The sequence below is a fragment of the Procambarus clarkii genome, chromosome 60 (genome assembly GCF_040958095.1).
Source record: "Procambarus clarkii isolate CNS0578487 chromosome 60, FALCON_Pclarkii_2.0, whole genome shotgun sequence".
NCBI lineage: Eukaryota > Metazoa > Arthropoda > Malacostraca > Decapoda > Cambaridae > Procambarus > Procambarus clarkii.
In genome coordinates this window covers 18,073,223-18,094,679 of record NC_091209.1, presented here as the reverse complement: position 1 = coordinate 18,094,679, position 21,457 = coordinate 18,073,223, and the positions used below count along the sequence as shown (strand labels likewise).

At 38.6% G+C, this 21,457-nt stretch overlaps 1 protein-coding gene across 1 annotated transcript in view; it reads left to right on the top strand.

Annotated features, from left to right (window-relative positions):
* Positions 1–21,457, top strand: part of cac (calcium voltage-gated channel subunit cacophony) — a 749,704-nt gene that overhangs the window by 490,746 nt on the left and 237,501 nt on the right. The window contains exons 27-28 of the mRNA XM_069307633.1: positions 10,820–11,021; positions 11,796–11,960. Coding sequence (XP_069163734.1) covers positions 10,820–11,021; positions 11,796–11,960 — 367 coding nt within the window. The remainder of the gene's footprint in view (positions 1–10,819; positions 11,022–11,795; positions 11,961–21,457) is intronic.

The following is a 21,457-nucleotide window of genomic DNA, read 5'->3' as shown; positions in this document are numbered from 1 at the left end:
GTCTTAATATAATATAATAATAATAATTCAAATAAACTAATTGGAAACAATTTATTGAAAATAAAGAAAGTCACTTGGCCTATTAGGCAAATCGGGCCCTGCATAGGAGGCTGAGAGGTGCGTTCTGGCTACTTGGTACGACATATATATATATATATGTATATGTTATATGTATATACATGACATTGTCAGACCACGGAGGAAAATTGAAACAGGAATTTCCTTAAGTACTTTCGCATATTAATACATCTTCAGAAGGAATCACTCCTTCTGAAGATGTACAGTATTAATATACGAATGTACTTAAGGAAATTCCTGTTTCAATTTTCCTCCGTGGTCTGACACTGTCACATTTTTAATCACATGTTTATTTTTTGTGAATATATATATATATATATATATATATATATATATATATATATATATATATATATATATATATATATATATATATATTGTAATTTGTATAATTACCAGCAAGAAAGTTTACTTAAAGGAACAGCATTAATTAATGGCCATCACAGAGGGTTACATTCCTAAACCTGATGTACATTTGTCATCCATGAAGCACTCATTTAGATAGCTGGATAAGACAAATTGTTAGTTTCTGGGATCATAATTATAAACACCCTCTTAATTGCAAAAACACAACACACAATATAAAATGGTAATGATTACAGTCTTATGGTTAGCTTTCATCTTCAATACTTATGAGTCTAGAAAACAGGACTTGAGTGTCATTCTTGATCATATTTAACAGTACAGTACTATAGTTGGAGAAAGCTTTGTGCTTTTCTACCAGTGTAGTATAAAGGAAACTTTCATATAATATAATAAGAATTTGCAACCAAATGTTGAAGCATCTTCGTCTTGATTACAGCTGTAGAGTAATATATTTGTTTTATTTGTGATCACTGTTTCTAGCATGTATGTTTGTGTGAGTGTGTGTGTGTAATTATCGAAGCATAATTACCTAAGAGTAGTCATTGAATGAGAACTACACTCATGGTTTCTTGTTTTCCATATAATTGTTGTCGTATGATGTTTTGAAGCTTTTGATAGTTTTGGCATCCACCAAACACGGAAATATTCTTGGTAAAAAAACTGACAAGCTCTTTATATGTGAGGACATAAAGGACTTCCCCATGATCAATGAAAAATCGAACCAGACAACAGCTTGAAACCAAGTAACCATCATTGAAGGAATAACTCAAAATTATTAAGAATAAAAACAAACAAGAACCCAGGTGGTTCAAGATTAATATGCGCCCCCCTTAGGAAGACAGAAGACCTGAACATAATGAACATGGCTGATGAAAATGCTACAATAAACGTAAGGAAGAGAGGTTCAGGTTAAGTCAAACAAAAGGTGCCAACCTAAATATCACAAGACAGCATAGTGCTAATCCCAAGAGGAGAAGCATTGGAAAACAAAAATTAGGCAAAAGCATGAAAAGAACTGGGTAGCATGTGAGAATCATCTTCAAAGAAAACAGGAGAATGTTGTGACCAGCACAGTTCTTTAACCTGGAAGCCACAGGAAACCAACTTTACAGCAGGATGACATAACAGAAATCCACTTATGGCATTCCAAACTTCTCACAAAATCATAGGAAGAAATGCCTTCACTGTGAACTAACTGAAACAGAAATTCCTAACGAGAGAACTGTCTGTTAGGACCATCTCCAAAGGAAAAAGGTACGAGCAAATTCCACTGGAAGTCGTGCCAAACAAGACAGCAAAAAGATACCTGTCAGTGATGGGAGGAGGAGGAGGAAGCAGTAGATTTTTTTTGGTTGTGAATACTGTAGTATTGAAATTTGGTTGGTATTCATTCATTCCAAACATTGCTCTTGAGTATTTTGAGTTTTTGTAACCCTCTGTTATACATATTGGCAGGGGTTTCCATTGATGTTTGTGATACCCTTAACTTCCATGCAGGATTCTGGTATTTACTGGTGGTAGGCAATGAGAAAATTTGAGACATCTGGCAAGATTGTATTATCTCTGGCGTTCCAGTTTCATGAGGCTATCATTTATCCTAACCCGATCTTCCTTGGATGGATCCCTTTGGGAAGAACACAGCTTTTCCTTATTGTTGTCACAGAAACCTGCCCCTCTCAAAAAATACATCGTATGTTGATGTAAAAATGCCCATTGTCAAAATTTAATGTACTCTAAATTATAGTAGCTTGCTAAATTGTGGTCTTTGAAATGTTCTATTTGTGGGTTCAGTGGTTAGGTTAGGTTTGGGCAATTTAGTGTATCATTTTTGTGACATTGTGGCAACTTATTAAGAGGACGGGCTGGTCACAAGTGTTTCTTGCCTTCGTAAGTACACCCTCCGGAATTTTTGGTCCAACAAAGGTCATTTTGTAGGGATGGTCCTTCCCATTCTCATATTGGTCAGGCCTTCTATAATTGGTCACTGTTTTCTATGACTCCCATGAAAAGATTATATTGGTGTAATCTTTTCATCCTCTTTTGTTTCAATGTATCCTCTAAACTATCTTTCACCTTGCTACCATAAAAGGTGATTCACCTACTATGGTTAAACATTCTCTGGAGCAACTTTGAGCTAGCAATCTCTATATGAATCACATCTCTGATGTTTATCCTTCATCATTGGAACTAGAGAGCCCTTGCCCTCTTGTCACCTTCTTTGCTCTTTCAAATTTAAACTCTTATACCTCCTGGGTAACTGCAGTCAGCTGATTATGCAGTTTGTTCTAGCTTTGTTGAAATTCCAGGTTTAATTTGCCATTCAACAGGTAATCTTGCTGCAGTTTAAAAGTAGTTACATAATTTTTCAATTATGGTTTTCCAGGGTTAGTTCCCAAAGGATCATGTCTAACTGGCAAAAACGTATCTGTATATGCTCCTGCTGCCTTAATTTCTCAGCTAATTTAGCCACTTTCTCTACCAAGATCGATAATAAGATGTGAGTGCTATCAAAATCCTTAAACTCACACAAGTTCCTTGCCTTCTTGACGTCGTCATCACTCGTAACATGATCGTCGTCCGCCGATCTCCTTTTCAGACTCCCGGAGTTATCCGTCGGCTCTGGCAGTAGGGCTAGCTTGGACGCCATCTTGTAACCAATGTCGAGCGTCATTGGGCCCCCACTGAACCATGGTCGGCCTCCACTATCAAGTTCCCGAAGCTAACATCGGAATACACTATCCTGGTAGTGTGTGTGCGCCTTTAAATTAAAATTGACAATACTAGAAGACCGATAAGGGACACCACTAGCTATGCAACATCCTGCACCTACATAGTTAGGTAAGACTCCAGGGGTAATAAGCTCGGGAGATCCAGCCAGTACGTGTGTAATTACCTTAGTGTAATTACCTAAGTGTAGCTACAGGATGAGAGCTATGCTCGTAGTGTCCCATCTTCCCTATACTCTTTATCATATACCCCTTTTGAAACTGCTGATGGTTTTGGCATCCACCACCCTCTCACTTAAATTGTTGTAACCGTCCGTAACTTCGTTCACAAAAGAGAAACTTTGGGCATTTTTCTGGCATCTTTGTTTTCTTAGCTTGAGTCAGAGGCCTCATATTCTAGCTGCAAACTATAAAAATTCCTCCTTGTCAGCTTTATCGATTTCTGTCAAGAAATTGTGTTTGGTGATCATATCACCTCGTTTCCTTCTATCTACAGTGCTAGCTTGGGCATGTTTAATGATCCTAATCTGCCCTCATTTGTCTTGAATTTTAGGTCTGAAAGCTGTTTGGTAGGATGTCTATGCACCCTTTCTCTTTTGTTGATGTGTTTTTGAGATAGGAACTTCATGTAACTGCTGCCGACTCCCGTTTTGATCTCACAAATGTTGTGATCAATTTTGTGTTAGTATTTCTCCAGTCACGAATTTTAGAGATTCCAAACTTTGCAACTAATGTTTGACTCTTCTCACAATGCTTTTGTGGTAGTCCTCTGGTGACAGTTTACTATCCAACTTGGTCCCAGGCCAAGCTTTGGGAGTAGAACAACTCCCTGAACCCAATCCAGATACAATCCAAATACCTCTAAATCTCCTTCTTTGTCCAAATTCTTGAGTATTTTTCACATAATTTGTTGACTGAGTGTGGGGCTAATTTCCCCTATTTCACATTCCACTTCACTGCTGTGTTGCTCCATTCTCTTTATCTATGTCATTTTTATGGCCATGGCAGTCATCTGGGTCTTTTATTCTTTTTTGTAGCTTAGCATTAAATGAGAACATATTCTTATAACTTAATTCTTCCAGTAACTTGTTTATAAGAACAATAAACATTACTGTCGATAGTTCTTAGTCTTTTGATATTCCACAAGTAATCACTGCTCTCATTTTTCTGTCAAAATTTGTTCATTCATATCAGTAGTCAACCTGTCACCTTTCCCATGTGTTCTAGCTTTCAGAACAGTCTCGTGTGTTGTAATATCTCAAAAACGTTTTTTAGATACAAATAGTTGTTGTAAACCATCCTTATCTTTCCTATAACATCTCTGGCAGACAACTAGTCACACAATTTGACAATCAAACAAATACATAGCTGGCAGACAATCCAAAAGGCAATAAGTTACAATTATATCTTCACCCCTTGTTCATATGCATCAGCGAAAATTTAGGTGGGACTGCTTTAAAAGTGTTTTAATAGTATTTGTATCATAATCCAGTGTCAAGTCGCATGTATTTTGAGTTGTCATCTTCTTTGTTCAAAATTGGTGGTCCAGTGCTGGATTATGCTCAAGTTGATTATTGCAAAAGACACTATATAACAATGCCGAGCAACATTTATTTGAAAAAAATTATCAGTTGGTTAAGCGAGTGTGTGTATATTGGATGAGTTTGCATTTTCAGGTGAGCTTATGGGTTAAAGGACATTCTTATGGGTGAATGGGCAGGTTCATGGGAGGGCATTTTTGTGGGTGAATGGACAGGCTCATGGGAGGGCATTTTTGTGGGTGAATGTATAGGCTCATGGGAGGGTATTCTTATGGGTGAATGGGCAGGCTCATGGGAGGGCATTTTTGTGGGTGAATGGACAGGCTCATGGGAGGGTATTCTTATGGGTGAATGGACAGGCTCATGGGAGGGTATTCTTATGGGTGAATGGGCAGGCTCATGGGAGGGCATTTTTTGTGGGTGGTAAGGCATTCAAGACAGAGATGCAGAACATGAAAGCAGAACTGGCTCAACATAAAACTATCATCTACTAGGTCACATCATGTGTATAGTTCTAGAGGCCTATTGGGAACCGGAGCCAGAACCCAGCCCCTCTCAGAGGGGGCTGGGAAAAGGGGGGCTGGGCTGGCTCTTGGGGGGGCCCAAGAAAAATATGTGAGTGGTGACATATTTTTGCCACCTTGCCGGGGAAGGCAACCAGAAAGTCAACGAATTAAAACAAACTGCTGCTGGATTCATGAGAGACTGAAGCCTCTAAGCTGGCAAAAAGAACTGCCCCCAACTTCCTCCAAGGGCAGAGGATGGGGCCAGGAAACCAAATCCCAAAAGGCTTAAGAGGAAGCTGGTGACACAGCAGCCAGTAAAGGGCCAACTGGGCCCCTCATCCAATTATCATTATGGCAAAGCAAAGCCGACCAAGAGATCCACGTAATTACCACACAAGATCCAGTGAGGTCCGAACCTGGGACAGAACCAAATGGCACTTCCACCAATTCATCAAGAACCCGAACCCAGCGAGCTGGGAGAGAACCAGATCTCTGACTAGCTGACATGTGGACCGACTGGGAGCCCACACCAGCCAGTTGTCAAGATAAGCTAAAACCCATAAGTCCCCAAGAAACAAAAAAGTTACAACAACGTGATCCAAATGAGTGAAGATGCATGGAACCAGATTGAGCCCAAACAGAAGAACCCGAAGGCAATAAGAAACCTCATTACAAAACCTATCCAATCCTTGAACCTCTGATGTATAGGAAAGTGCCAATATGCATCCTTGACTTCCAGGGAGATTATCCCTGACCACTGACACTACCTACCTCCCTTGACACCAACCCCTACCACTCACACCACCTGCTGCTCCTGATAACAACCCCCACCACTTGCCCCTCCTGATACTAACCCCCACCACTGATACCACCTGCTACCCCTGACACCAACCTCCCACAACTGACATCACCTGCCACCCCTGACACCAACCCTCACCACCTGTCTTACACCATGACTTCACAACTTTTGTTCGACCAAAGCTGGAATATGCAGCGGTTGTATGGTGCCCATATCTTAAGAAGCACATCAACAAACTGGATAAGGTGCAAAGACATGCCATTAAGTGGCTCCCAGAACTGAAGGACAAGAGCTACGAGGAGAGGGTAGAGGCATTAAATATGCAAAAACTAGAAGATAGAAGAAAAAGAGGCGATATGATCACTACGTACAAAATAATAACAGGAATCGATAAAATTGATAGGGAAGAATTTCTGAGACCCAGAACTTCAAGAACAAGAGGTCATAGATTTAAACTAACAAAACAAAGCTGCTGAAGAAATATAACAAAATTCACTTTTATAAACAGAGTGGTAGACGGTTGGAACGAGTTTGGTGAGAAGGTGGTGGAGGCCAAAACCGTCAGTGGTTTCAAGGCGTTATATGACAAAGAGTGCTGGAAAAACGGGACACCATGAGTGTAGCTCTCATCCTGTAACTACACTTAGGTAATTACACTTATGTAATTACCAACCCCCACCTTCAGGACCACATAAAGAGCATTGTGGGAGGAACCTTTGTTACTCTTTATGACTTCAAAATCACTTTTAAATACATGGATGGTAAAATATTAAATAAATTGTTCACGACTTTGTGATACCAAAATTGTAATGTGCAGTAGTTGTATGGTGCCCATAACTCAAAAAACACATCAATAATTAGAAAAAGATGCAAAGACACAATTAAGTGGCTTCCTGAACTGAAAAAATAAGAGCTATGATGAGAGGTTAGTGATGTTAAATATGGCAAAGCTATGAGATAGAGGTGATATGATTGCTTTGTACAAAATAGTAACAGGAATTAATAAAATTGGCAAAGAAGAATTCTTGAAATTAGGAACTTCTAGAACAAGAGGATATTAACAACTTCTAGAACAAGAGGACAGGCTCAAACTAAGGAAACAAAGTTGCCCAAAAAACATTAAAAAGTTAATTTTTTGCAAACAGAATGGTAGACGGTTGGAATAAGTTTAATGAGAAGGTGGTGTAGGCCAAGACATTCAGTAGTTTGAAAGTATCCTATTACAAAGAGTACTGGGAAGATGGGACACCACGAGTGTAGCACTCATCCTGTAACTACACTTAGGTAATTACTATCCTTCCCTGACACCAACCCTCACCACTGACACCATCTGCCAACCCTGACACTATTTTATTATCCTTTTATTATTTTATTATCCATTATCTCTAATGGATACAATGGTTAAGATAAAGCACTGTACAATTCTTTACTGCACTTTATTTAAGTGGGAAATGGATGATATCACAGTCATTTCCCAGTGCTCAGACTTGGCGATGGCTTGGGTGAATAATCCTCACATAATTGAACATTTGTATGTTCTGAACGATTTGTACCGAATACAATTTGTTCAGATCATCCAGGGATTTGTTGGAGCGGGGTTTGTTAGTGAGAATGCACAATATTGGGTTTAATTTTTCTCTTTATTTATTTTTCTTGCATTTTTATTTTAATTTTACCTTGCTGTTGTCTGTTTTGGTTTGCCCTACCTTTCTGGTGGCTTTTTCATTTGGTTAGAAGGATCTTGAATCCTCTGCTCCTTACGCCTCTGTGTGAGGACCATCTTTTGGCCTTTGGTCTGTGGTAAACTTTTTAAGACTTAAGGACCTGGTATTAATTGAATTGTGTGTAGCTATCCAGGATGTAGCAGCAGGAAGCAATTGACAGAACCCTCCCAGAAAACAATGATGGAGTACTGTATATGAGCTTACAGTGTGAAATACCTCCTCCCTTGCAGGGAGAAATAAAATAAATAAATAAATAAATAAAGTGTAATATGACATCTATATTGTATGAAAAACTGTGCCTGGCAAAACTCTTAGGAAGTGCCTTCCAACCCACTTTGCTGCTCTTCTGTCTGGTAATGTTATACAGAAATAGGTTCCAGTGCTGTGGGAAACACCAAGTTGTGATGTGACAATAATCGTCTTGTTAGTGTTACAAAATAACCTTGTCTATAATAAGCAATGAAAAATTATAACAGATTTTTTCATGGCTGTAGGTTAACTTTAATACATCCATATAGATGTATTATAATCATATTTACATCATTCATGTAAAACTGCGTGATAACTGTAATCAACTTATGATGGTAACTGCATTACCCTGGAGATCACTGCATGAGGATAATTGCATTTAGCCCCTGGGAGGCACTTGCAATTATAGCCTGCAACATGACCAGACATAAGAAATAACAAAAATCAAAAACAAAAAATTTGTCTTATAAAAGTGTTTATTTGTGTTCCCTGATCATGGAAAAAATAATAAAAAAATCGTAGGTGACATATTTTGGCCGCAATAGGGCGAGGAAGTCTGACAAAATTGAGGAACTGACACAGTAAGCATCCTGCGCTGGTCTCCTCCACCTGCTCTGTCAGGTGTCCACCTAAGTTGCCACAAAGATATTACTCAACTATTTCAGTGTGTCTGATTGATTTTTTTCTCTATTTTTTTACAGTAATATTATTCAATAGTGTGTAGTGTGATATATTTATATAATAAAATGTGTGAACCATCGCTATACTCAAAAGTATGATGTGCATATTAGTGATTCAATTAATATGTAGCCAGGACCCTGTTCAACCTCCAAAGTCCCTGTGCCTAAATATCAACCCAAGACATGTTGCCGAACACGACAGCTAAAGCAGCAAACTTCCGAATGTCATGGTCATGAGGATAAACCACAGGCTGGCTAGACTTAATAACCCTGCAGACGACCTGGAAGACCAGAGCCCTGGAACAAGGGATGAGGGAAACCAGATCAACATAAAGCACATTCCGGCAAAGAAGCCGAGGTCCGCAGGTAACTGTGAAGAGCTGCAACTGGACACAACGTGTGATGCACCCCCTGGCCTGACCAACCAAGCATCAATGACCCAAAGACCCCCCCGGAAGGCAGCCGTCCATTCTTTGTCAGAAAAGAAGGAGAAAGCTGCAAACGAACAAACTGACTTCCAGTACTGAAGGAGCAGAAACCCCTGCGCCGGAGGAGAGCATGAAACTCTCCAACTCGACCCTCAGAGGCTAATGCCAACAGAAAGAGAACCTTGGAAACACAATCTTGAACTACTATGAGCCGAGGAGAAGAGAGATCGAAGAGTACCCTGTCCAAGGACCAGGACGGCTCAGGCGGTGTGTGAGCAGGTTGGAAGTGAAGCAAAGCACGAACAAGCTTACGGAATGGAGCAGAAGTGACATCCACCCCAAATACAAGCTAGAGCAAATACCAGCACTGCACGATACGAGGTGACAGTATTCGGCATCAAATGACGGTCCTGAAAAAGCCAAGAAAGAAAGGACTAGACAACCCGATCAGAAATAGAAGACAACCTACGAAGAGAGAGAAAATGGCAGAAAGAGCACCAGAAAACTTCATACTGTCGCTGAGACGAAGTTCTCAGGTGGGACACCATCAACGAAGCCACCTGATCACCATACAAATGGTGATAAATCTGCACTAAAAAAAGTCCAGATGTGAAGAGCATAGGAGAAGACCGAACCTGCCATGTACCAGACCGGTCCGATCTGCTGAAAGAGGCTGGGCCGGTAACCTAATATCAAGGCTGGGCTGGTAACTAAGGGGCCACAAGAATGACTTTCCTGTGGTAAGACTCCAACTGAGCCAGAACTCGAAGCAACAGCCGGACCGGGGGAAAGAGCCGGACCGGAAAAAAGAGGTACAGGTAACGCCCACCTCGACCAGTCCTGTCAAAAGGCATCCACCGCGAATGCTCTGCAGTCTGGTAAGGGCACCACATATATCGAGAGACATCTCGATATGAACTGCACGGAGAGCCAAACCCGAGAAACCAGCAGACAAGCTACTTGAAGCGACGAGCCCCTAAAAGGCAAGGACCGAAGGGAACCCCTGCGATTCAGGCAGTGAACCACTGGAGAACAGTCCGAATAGAGCCGGATGGTCGAACACCGGGCTCCCCACAAACAATAAAGTTTAGAGAATGTGATAGTTGCTCGTCAGTCAGTTGTATTACTTTGCCAGTCCATTGTATTACTTTAGTTTCATATTGAGTTTTGTATTTCTTGTATGTTATTTTTACTGCTTGCACATCCCAGCTTCTCTTACATACTCCTCAGTAACTAACAGTAAATGTTCACAATTTTATTAAACAATTAATTGAAATGCACGTGAGCTTAGTGAGATTTGATCCATTGACCAATCGGGCAGGAATTCGGCTAACTATTCCTTACACCATGTGATATCATTTCCATTGATGGAGACAGTAAGCCTGTACTCGGGCTTATTGAGGTTCCCAAAGGCCAACTGTTAATCTTCCCAAGGATGCAATCCACAACAGTTGTCTAACTCTTGGGTAACTATTTTATTGCTAGGTGAAAGGAAATGTGCCCAACCATTTTTATCCTGCCTAGTAATTGAACTTGGTTCCTTTGATTGTGAGCCAAGGATGTAGTCTGCTGAGCTACAGGACGTATATGATGCCTAATATCTGGCTAGTAGTTGATGACTTATATTCCCAGAAGTCATGTGTATTTCAACCAGCAGTAATCTTTCAGTGTTCTGTTTAAGTTAAATTGAAGTTCTTGCATCATTCTTTTCTCCCCCAACAGAGTGCTTCAGAATTCCATGGCGGCTACATATGAAGATCATGGACCCCAGCCACAGGTTGCCGTTGAAATGTCCATCTTCTACATTGTTTACTTCATTGTTTTTCCTTTCTTCTTTGTCAACATCTTCGTTGCTTTGATCATCATCACCTTTCAAGAGCAGGGAGAGGCTGAGCTTCAGGATGGAGAGTTAGACAAAAACCAGGTGAGAGGATCTATAGTATGAGCCGTTGTGGGCTCATACAGTAATAATAAGGCTTTAATTTAGAAAATACTGAAGAACATATAAGGGCTTGATATACAAGTAAAGAAAGTGGTACATGTATATACCAATAATAATTTGCAGAAAAACCATAGAGTGGTATAAAGACCAAGGGAAAACCCTGAGATCCATATAGTATGCACAAGGAAGCCTAAATCTTAAAATAGCACATATTTTGCCTGAAATATGTACATGGTAGTCGCTCATTTGCTGTTGTTAAAAGTTTACTGTCTCCTATATGGCTGCCCTGAATGTTCAGACAATGGAAGGTGATGTTGCCAAAAATAGTTCGCATTTTTGTATAAAGGCTCTAGAGGGAAAGTGATGAACTTTGGATTTTTTCAAGATGGGGGATGGTTGCCGGAGGACTGAGAAAACAAATGCAAGCCCTGTGTATGTGCAGGATTATTTTAAACATTTTAAATTTCAAATCTTATATATATATATACACTGTATATATAATATATATGATATGATATATGATATGATATGATGTGATATGATATGTGACCTCCAGGCAGTTAGACCAAAATTGTATTTATATGATTTGCACTCTCCAAGTGTTAATGTGAAATTATCTTAAAAGGATTAAAAATACAAGTCTTTCTAGATCAGTTAGCTTGAATGAAAATAAAATTATTAATATTGATTTGTTTTTTTAAGAAAAGCTTTTGTATTCAGAGAACCCTGTACTATTTACATTATATAATTTCACAGAAATCCTGTATAGATTTTGCTATTCAAGCCAAACCCCTGGAGCGGTACATGCCTAAGGACCGCGTCAGCTTTAAGTACAAGATCTGGCGAATAGTTGTATCTACACCTTTTGAATATTTCATCATGTTACTCATCGTGCTCAATACACTTCTCCTTATGATGAAGGTAAGTCTCTCAATTCATTAGTGCTTAAAGTGTTTTCAAGTTTCAATGTAAGATGATTGAGAGATGTGCTTATATGGTTTGTTGCGTTATTGCAGACTTATATGCTGGTTTCAGGTAAATTCTAACTGATGCTAAACACAAGCATATCCAAGTTGCATGAGTGACTTCAGGGTATGTTACCTGACTTCTAGTCTTAGGTTGAGGGTTCAATTCTCAGCAGGACTGAGGAATATCGTGCTTACATCAGCTTCTTATCATTTGGGCCTGCAGTCATTATATACATTGTATACAGTATATACTGTATCTGGGTGTATGTGTGTGTGTGTGTGTGTGTATATACATGCATATACAGAGAAACCTCGGTACTCGAACGTCTCCCATCTCAAACAGTTCGGCACTCGAATGCTGTGTTTGTGCTCGGTAGTTGACTGAGCACTCAATTCAGCACTCAAATGTAAACATATGTAATGGACGAATCAGTTTCCTAGTAGCTTTCGTTCAGTGTTCACCCCATTAAAGTTTTCTGTAAACTTTCTCGTATTTTCTTGGATATTTTTTACATTCTTGGCATAAATAAGTCACCATGGCACCTTAGAAGGTTGGTGATAACAGCCAAATGAAAAGAAAATTAGTTAGAACCACAATAAAGATGAAAAAATAATTCAAAGCAAAATATGAAAGTGCTTCCTGCGTGTCTTCTCTTCCTACTGATTTTGGTATTCCTAAATCTACAATCTCTATGATAGAAAAAAGACAGAAAAGAGAGTGACCCCCAGGAGCACAACTACCTGAAGTTTTTTATGGTAGGGGACTTGCCTGCAAACAATAACATCTCTCCCTCCCATTCTTACTATTTTCCACGTAGCCATCAACTCTCCTTAGTGCAGGTAAAGTGAGAGTATATTTGCATTTACTTCAATTCTTTATTGTATTCATATGTATATTGTTTGCGGTCTGGAACAGATTAATCCAATTTACCTTATTCCTTATGGGAAAAAATTCGTTCAGTACTCGAACAGATCAGATTATTTCCAAATTAGCATTTCTTGACTCAAACTCTTGGACTGCACAGCCTAAATTAGGTCAATTTTCTGGTAAACAAAAATAATAAATTAAATTAAATAAAAAATTGTTTTTCTTTTCTATATTATGAAACATTTCTTTTTGATAAGTGGAGGTAATCAAAGAATTTTCGTTAAGCCGTAGCGAGGCAAAGAATTGTTGAAAACGTCAAGTTCAGAAAATTTATTTTAAAGTTAATTATTTGTAATAGATTTTTCCTTATCACTCATATAGTCCAGGTTCATAACAGTCCTTGAAATTTTGTTTGGCATCAGAGGCTCCTGCCGGAGGTTCCAGTAAATGGATGGTGATGCACCTGACTAGGTGCCAGTTTTGTTTATTAATTTCCAGAAAGGAAGCTAAGGCTTACAGGAATTTTTTTCCCCTGTACAGTACAGTACAACACAGTCAGGTTCATTTTCATCTCTCATTCAAAATCCAGGTTTGAATCCTGGGTGAGACAGAAATGGTTGGGCATGTTTCCTATCACTTCATGCCCGTGTTCACCTAGCAGTAAATAAGTACTGTAAATAATATACACTGTGTAACTCCCTGGTACATATTTACTGCTAGGTGAACATGAGCATCAGATTGAAAGAAACTCTGCACATTTGTTTCTGTGTCCACTGGGGATTGAACCCGGGCCCTTATTAGTATGAACCCGAGTGCTGTCCACTCAGCCGTCAGGCCCCCATAAGTTTTGCATGCAAAATGTGTGCTATGTGCAATTATATGATTTATGCTTATATATATATATATATATATATATATATATATATATATATATATATATATATATATATATATATATATATATATATATATATATATATATACACATATACACATATACACATATACACATATATCATAAATATCTTATAGGTATAGATTCCTATGAATAAATACAGGGTGTGAGATATTTATGCACATTTATATATGTCTAAACTTATGCATAATGGATACCACAATTGATACATCAATACAACATGTGAGAACAAAAAATTTAATAAATAAGGTGAGAATCAATGAAAGTAAATGGCCAAGTAATTCCTGTGGTGTAACAAGAGCAGACACGACGTGGGGCACCATTTTCATATTTTACTTTGAGTTTATTTTTCATCTTGTTCCTCATTCGAACTATCTTTCTTTTTGTTTGGCTCTTATCACTAATTTTCTTAGGCACAGTGGTGACTTATTTATGCTAAGAATATGCAAAAATATCTAAGAAAATATGAGAAAGTTTAGAGAAGTTTAGTGGTGTTGTGCATTGAAAAACAGCTATGTATTGGGAAGCAGACTCGTGAAATATGTATGTTTACATTAGAGTGCCAAGTAAACTGTCGACTACCGAGCATGAACACAGTGTTCAAGTGCCAAATTGTTTGAGTTCGGAGATGTTCGAGAACCAAGGTTTGTCAGTATAAGATAAAATGTTCAATTTTATTTCATAATAAGAAATCATGAATCTGATGTTTTTATTTCTTTCAAAAAATGTATCTCATTATAAAATTTTCCAACATGCCATAATAGAAATTGGAAAGCCTCCTGAGGTGTGTATTTGGTTAAAATCTTCCCATAATTGATTAACAACTTTAGAAACTTTGAAAAACCATTAAGTTTTGAGAATTTAATTTTCACACCAAAAAACTTAGTTGACCATTTTCTTTCAAATAAAGCTCAACTTGTAGCTAATAATCTAGGCTTTTACAACTAATGAGGAGTATTATCATCGCAATATTCATTTGTAAAAATATATTGAAGAATATGTATATATTTTCTTTGAAACTAGTGTATGTATGTATGTATATATATATGTACATATATATATATATATATATAATATTGAAAAATATGAATGCTGAATGCATTTTCAGCCACTCTTGGCATGCTTCAGAGCAAGATAGAATATCTTGTTCTATTCTTGTATTATAATATGATCTTCAGAGCAAGATTATAGGGGTTGTTATTCTACAACAAACCCTAACCAGTCCCACAAACCTCTGATGAAACAGGATGGGGCCAGATCATGTTATGGAGGACCAAGGACACTAGCCAGGAAAAAACTGTCCCCTAAACTAGGTGGACCTGAGTTAGAATGGTCATGCAAAAGGTCAGACCCACCAGGAAACAGCCAAATCTGAGAGGGCATGAGTTGGGTTGAAATGTCTCAGCACAGGAACTGACAATAACTAGGAAGCCCATGAAGAGATGATGAACCCAATCAAAATGCAACGACCGAAAGAGCCACAGAGGAATAACAGGGCAAAGAACCCTGAAACTTGAGGAAGGGCTGAAGATCACCACCACCACAGGCTCAGGAAGACTATCAAGAAGAAACCCATATTGCAGCAACAGTAGCTGACTTCTGAAAAACAGGGCCATAGGGAGCCTAACCTGACCAACAAAAGAAAGCATGACCAAGCACAGCATGCTGGCACATTAAACAAGTGAAGAAATTTCTGCAACCACCTCCCAAGAAAGGGAAGTGAACTAACTCGGGCAAAGCCTCTGAAACCCAAAAAGTCATCATATCCATAAGGCTTGGCATTGAGGCCAAAACATCCAGGTCACCTGGAACAGGAGAGAGTAAAGCCCAACCACAGCCCATTTGCAGGAAACAGAAACCAAATGAACATGGAACCCATGTGAACCTCCCCAGCCGATGCTTCAGAAGCAAAAGGCAGCTGTACAAGAAGCTACCACATGCCCACAAATCAGAACAGGACCAGAACAAAGAGCCAAGGCTCCAGAAGTGGAAATGAGGCAAGAAGTAGGGACTTCATAACTGCAATCTAAAGAATTAAGTTAATTTAACTCCAAAGAGGCTGAGGTCAAACAAGGATGTGAGGGGCCCATACTTAAGGGAAGAGCCAAAAAAGAATGTAATCAGCTGAAAACCCCAGAAAGTGGGATGACAGAAACCCTTCTGAAATATACATCCTAGGACCCAGCTGGGCTATGGAAATGCACACAGGGAGCAGCAACTGAGAAACTAAACTCAAATATTGATGAAGGATAGGGAAGATCCCCCACCCCAAACTTAAATTTCCCCCCTGAGGAAACCAAAGTACTGTACTAGACTGGGTGAAGGAAACTCACCTTGGGCTCCTCCCTGGCCATGGAAGCCCCAAGAAAAGCTCAGAGCAGAGCTTGAGTTTCATGCACAATGCCAGATCAGACAGGAAGTACACACTAAAAGTATCTGAGCTTTTAGTACACACCCTATGAGAAACAAGGCTACAGAAGTCTGGTGGGAAGCAATGACTCAACTGTGCCCGCTGCCAACATGGCACGGGTATTCACTAAAGAATGCTGAGCTACACTCACAGCAAATTGCACCCTACGCTCCAAAACCCTCAGACATCCTGGAGCAATGAGGGTAGGGGTATTAGACATTTGTTGAACCAAGCCAGATGAACAGTGGAAGGAGGAGGAGGGCCAAATCATAGAAACAATAGAATTCACATTTAATTAAACTCCAAATTTCTAAAAACCATAAAGGACTGGCTCCATAACAATTACTCAAACATAAAGCTGCAAAAACAAGCAAATGAACCCAAATTGGCTTCTGCCTGTTAAGTCTTGTCATTACAGAAATAAAATATAGAAACTAAAAAAGTTGAGGCTCTAGTTAAAATAAAGACCCAGCAAACCCAAATGTCACTGGTTTTGGGGCAGAGGTTAATGCCCACTCAGCAGGTGACACAGTGCTTCCAACCAGAGCCTTGCAAAGGAATCTGTTATGTTAATGTACAGGTTTGGATAATGAACACACAGTATGGTAATTAGATGTATATTTGATGTAAATGGTTACTGCATTGGTTGATGTTTGGTATGACAGCATCGTGACAAGGTGAGCAATAAGGTGAGGCTTTAGATTGCTGGTGACGCCAGTGACTGGTCTTGATTAGTGGGACTAAGGCTGGTAAGAGGTGATGTTGCTGCTGGCTGCTATATTGTGAGACTGCAAGTTGAGGTACATCTGAGAAGTTGTTGCTTCTAGCTGAGCTGTGTTGAGACAGCCTAGATGCTGTGGTCAGACCCCCTTATATCCCTATCTGTCTGATTCGGTTTAGAGCATGGCTGTTCATTAATTGGTTGATGGGAAATTGCTTGATGTCATTTGTAATATGTGGAATTCTTGGGATATGTCATTTGTAGTATGTGAAATTCTTGGAAGGTATGTGCAGATGTCATTTATAGTACAGTATGTGGAATTCCTGGGAACGTGCAGATGTCATTTGTAATACGTGGTATTCCTGGAATGTTTAATTAGCTGCTACATAATTTCTAATGTAGTTGTTAAAAGTCAATGACCCTGGCACTACTCAGGGCAAGGCACTCTCCACAGGAGGTCAGCCTCTATGGGACGAACACCCAAACTCAACCCTGAGTGCAGCAACTCTGTCAGGACAGGTGCAGCATCAATGAGTGCTTAGGGAATGGCAGCCCTTAGCACATGCAACTCGAGATGAACAATTTCCAAAGTCCACACAGTTGAGGCTTGTAAACACATGCACATGAAGCAAACACTAAATATTGAAGTGGTTCATGGTTCCCCCATGTACCACACAAAAATGGTTCCCCACAGAACAGAGTCCAAAGGATGGCCAATATTTATACAAAAATCTGGTGCCCTAAGATCTGGTAAGACAAAGAACAGGTCAGACTTGTTGACATCAAATGAATGACTGATCATTGTTCACATGGGAAGTTGGCGGCTCCCATGGTGCTGCCACCTTATGGGGGGCCAGCTGTACTAACTACTGGGTGGATTGTTTGCTAAGTTGTTTGCTTCATTGTTAATTTAATGTCTGTAAACCTTGCAGCACTTGTTTGTTTTGCTTTGTTTAGCATTTGGGGGTTTGTTTCTTCAGTGAGGGGGAAAATAAATCTCCTGCTCCCTGTGTATCTTGAACTGATGTGACTTATGTTAGCAGAGCTATCTCATTATGGCTACCAACTCTGAGCCAGCAAGGGCCCTTCCACCCCCCCTTCCTCTCCTCCCAGAATGAGGTACTTTTATTTCATTACATTCAGCATTTGTTTATTCAAAGCTTTTTTTTTTTTTTTTTTTTTTTTTTTTGGCCCTTGCTACGGGTTGTTGATTTGAGGAGTTTTATGCTTTCTTCTGTAAGTGGGCTTCCAATGCTTTGGCCATAGTTCTTGGTTCTTTGAGCGCTAGCTTCCTTCGTTGTTTCTTGACCAAGAATGGATGTTTTGAGTTTTTGCATGGGGCCCATTGATGATTGAGTCATGATTTCTCCAACTAGAAGTTCATCACACACACTTTATCCAGTTGTGGCTGTTTGCTGCCATTGATGTATTACTTGAGATACTTTAAATCATTCCTCATTGACTTGTGCAGTGGGGCAAAAATAACACGATCATCCCTGAGTAACTTACACATTTGAGGGTTAATTGGTTGTTTGACTGGTTGGTTAGTTGGCTGACTGGCTCATAGGATGCAGGAATATGACAGGAATGTTCAATCATGCAAGCTTATCAATGTTAGTGCTGTTTACCCAGACCTTTAATAAGAGGAAGGAAAGAAATAGTTACATATTAATGTCAATAGGTAGATCTTGTTCTTTGGGCTCACCTTATGAGTCGGCCTGACCATGTCTGTATGCCTGTTTGTCTGACTGATTTTTCAACCTATCCTCCTGTTTAGGTATTACTTATTATAACGTTGAAGACCATCGCACATATATTGACAAAAAATGCAGTTAGAAAGTAGAAATCGGTACGTTTTAATTTGGACAAACCTGAAAAGTTTTTGTATTGATGTTGCAAAGAAAACTTAAACTAATCTAACCTTCTTAGGCCTAATACGTGCTATTTGATGCCAAATATAGTACATATATGTGCTATACTAGGCCTAGGAATATTTAAGTTTGGTTTTAGCTTTATTTTTTAACACTATAAAGTGAATAGTACCAAATTCTACTATCTAATTGTCCAATATGTGTCTGTATGTACAATGGTCCACATAGTTACGAAAGGTACTATCTAAACAGGAGGATAGGTTGGATTTTTACTTGACTGACTTTGACCTTCTGCCAGCTGGCCAACCTCCCTTTGCTGAAATGAATAGTGTAGTACACAGAAATCACAATAGGTTGCAATTCTTTTACCATGTCGTAGCTCAGGATTAAGGCAGTGTCTGGGATGCTCTCGGACGTAGGTTCGAATCCTCATCATGGCCCTTGTGGATTTGTTCATTTGAATAGTGAAGCTCAGGGATGATTTACCAACTCTCCTACAACTACTGTGTATAGGGCTGTAGTTGACTGCAGCTCCTGGTGGTGTTATCATCATTTTTATTTACAGTAAATTTTTGTCTTTATTTTATGGATAGTATGTCTACCATTTGTATTATTATTGTATTATTATTTGGATTCTAGCTCTTTCTAGAAATCCAACATTCTGTTTGTAACTCATTTTGTATGGATGTACTTTTACCTGAATAAACATTATTATTATTATTGTTATGATTATTATTGTTATTATTATTATTATTATTATTATTTTTATTATTATTATTATTATTATTATTATTATTATTAGGAGGAGGAGTAATAAAGTAAAAACCAGTAATAACGCTATTAACAGTTCTTCACTGACACTTTCACATAAATCATAGGTAAGAAATGTTGTCAATGTGTCCATAAATACACTGATATGATGATCATTTTAAGTGCATTCACATTTACTGCTTCTAAAGGAGTGTATCTTGAGTGCTAAACAAGGTAGAAGAGTAGGCTGACTATAGTAATTAGAAGATAGGCACCCCTCTTATGGCAAATTTGAAAATATATAGTGTGAAGGTCAAATTTTGAGGGATAGTTGTTTGGTGTGTTCTATTGCTTTACAATATTTAAAAAAATGTGTGAAATTTGGCAAATATATACAGTACCTTAGCATTATTTAATCCTCACATTGCTCCTTATGTCATATGATGCTTTACTGTGGGATTACATTTGTCATGTGACGAGTGTGTTTTTCATGAGTCGTTTCAATTATCAGCTGAGATCCAGTAACTTTTATGTTTTAAAGGTGACTAGTGTTTACCAGTCATTCTTGGGAAAAATATTATCACTACCCTCCTCCCAAGGCCAGCTGACATTGCTGACCTTAATGAAGCCATCATGACACAACCTAACTCATTTGTGTCACCAAAACACTTTTAAATTTGGGTGAACTACTGGAATGTTTATTAGTGTTTAGTGATATAGTAGATTAGGCAAAATGGGAGGCTGAAAATGGTGGTGGTTTTATGGAGTGCATAATGGGCTCCTATTACCAGTTAGACTTGAGTAAGCACACTACAGCAGGGAAGCAGACATTGAACTGTTTTTCTGACATTTTTTGCATATCATGTTAAACCAAAAACATTTAGACCATAGATGGGTTAGCCTTTTGCATCTTAGCCACATTTTAAAGGTTATTACCATGACTTTATCATTACTAAACATTGTAGTTTGTGAATAATTTTCTTCCCACATCAGAGCATTTTTTTATAGTGTATGTTGGTGATGTCTTGACGACTTTTAACTTTCACACGACATAGTCCCATGCAATGTGTCAGGTAGATTTATCAAAATTATGAGTGCAAAACATTTTTCACCCGAGTAAGTCTTCTGCAATTTAATTCATTTTTTTAAGGATATTGCCAGATATTTGATTTTATAAGATATCATATTAGCACACACAGAAATCACAATAGCATGATACATCAAATGAACAAATCCACAAGGGCCGTGATGAGGGTTCGAACCTACATCCGGGATGATCCCAGACGCACCTTAGTCGATTCCGCCACGACACGACTTAAGGATTTGTTCATATCATATTAGTAATCCCAATCAGGTTGCTTCACATCAGGTACAGTTAGGCCTTTGAGTCATTCTGCGTAATGGTTTTTGGTTTTCTAGCCCCTTTTGTGGCAACGAGTGAAACTTTTTAGATTTTTTGTTTGTGATGTAGCGGTCATGATATTTTCATAACTAAAAAACATCTTATTTTAATTTATATATTTTTTTCAAAAATATATTAAGATCTTGCTAGATAGGCTTAATGTACAGTACTGTAATGTTTTGGAGCTCTGAAGCCAAAAGTGAAAGATTTTTAAATGATTATAATGTTTATAATATTTGTGAAGCCTATGTTTCTCCCTAACAAATAACTCTTACAAAATATTTCGTTGCTTGGAGCTTTGTTGTCCTCCATTGACAGTTTAAAAAAAAAATATGTATTTTCTTGTGGGTTTGTTCCTAAGGGTAATTCCTTAAGACTGTTCTCATGAGACATACCTGTCACAGTTACTTCTTAAGCAGCTCTTTTCAATGTTATTATCATTGTTTATTATTATCATTTGTAAATTATTATGCTATTATTATATTACCTTTATTATCATTATAATTGTTTTT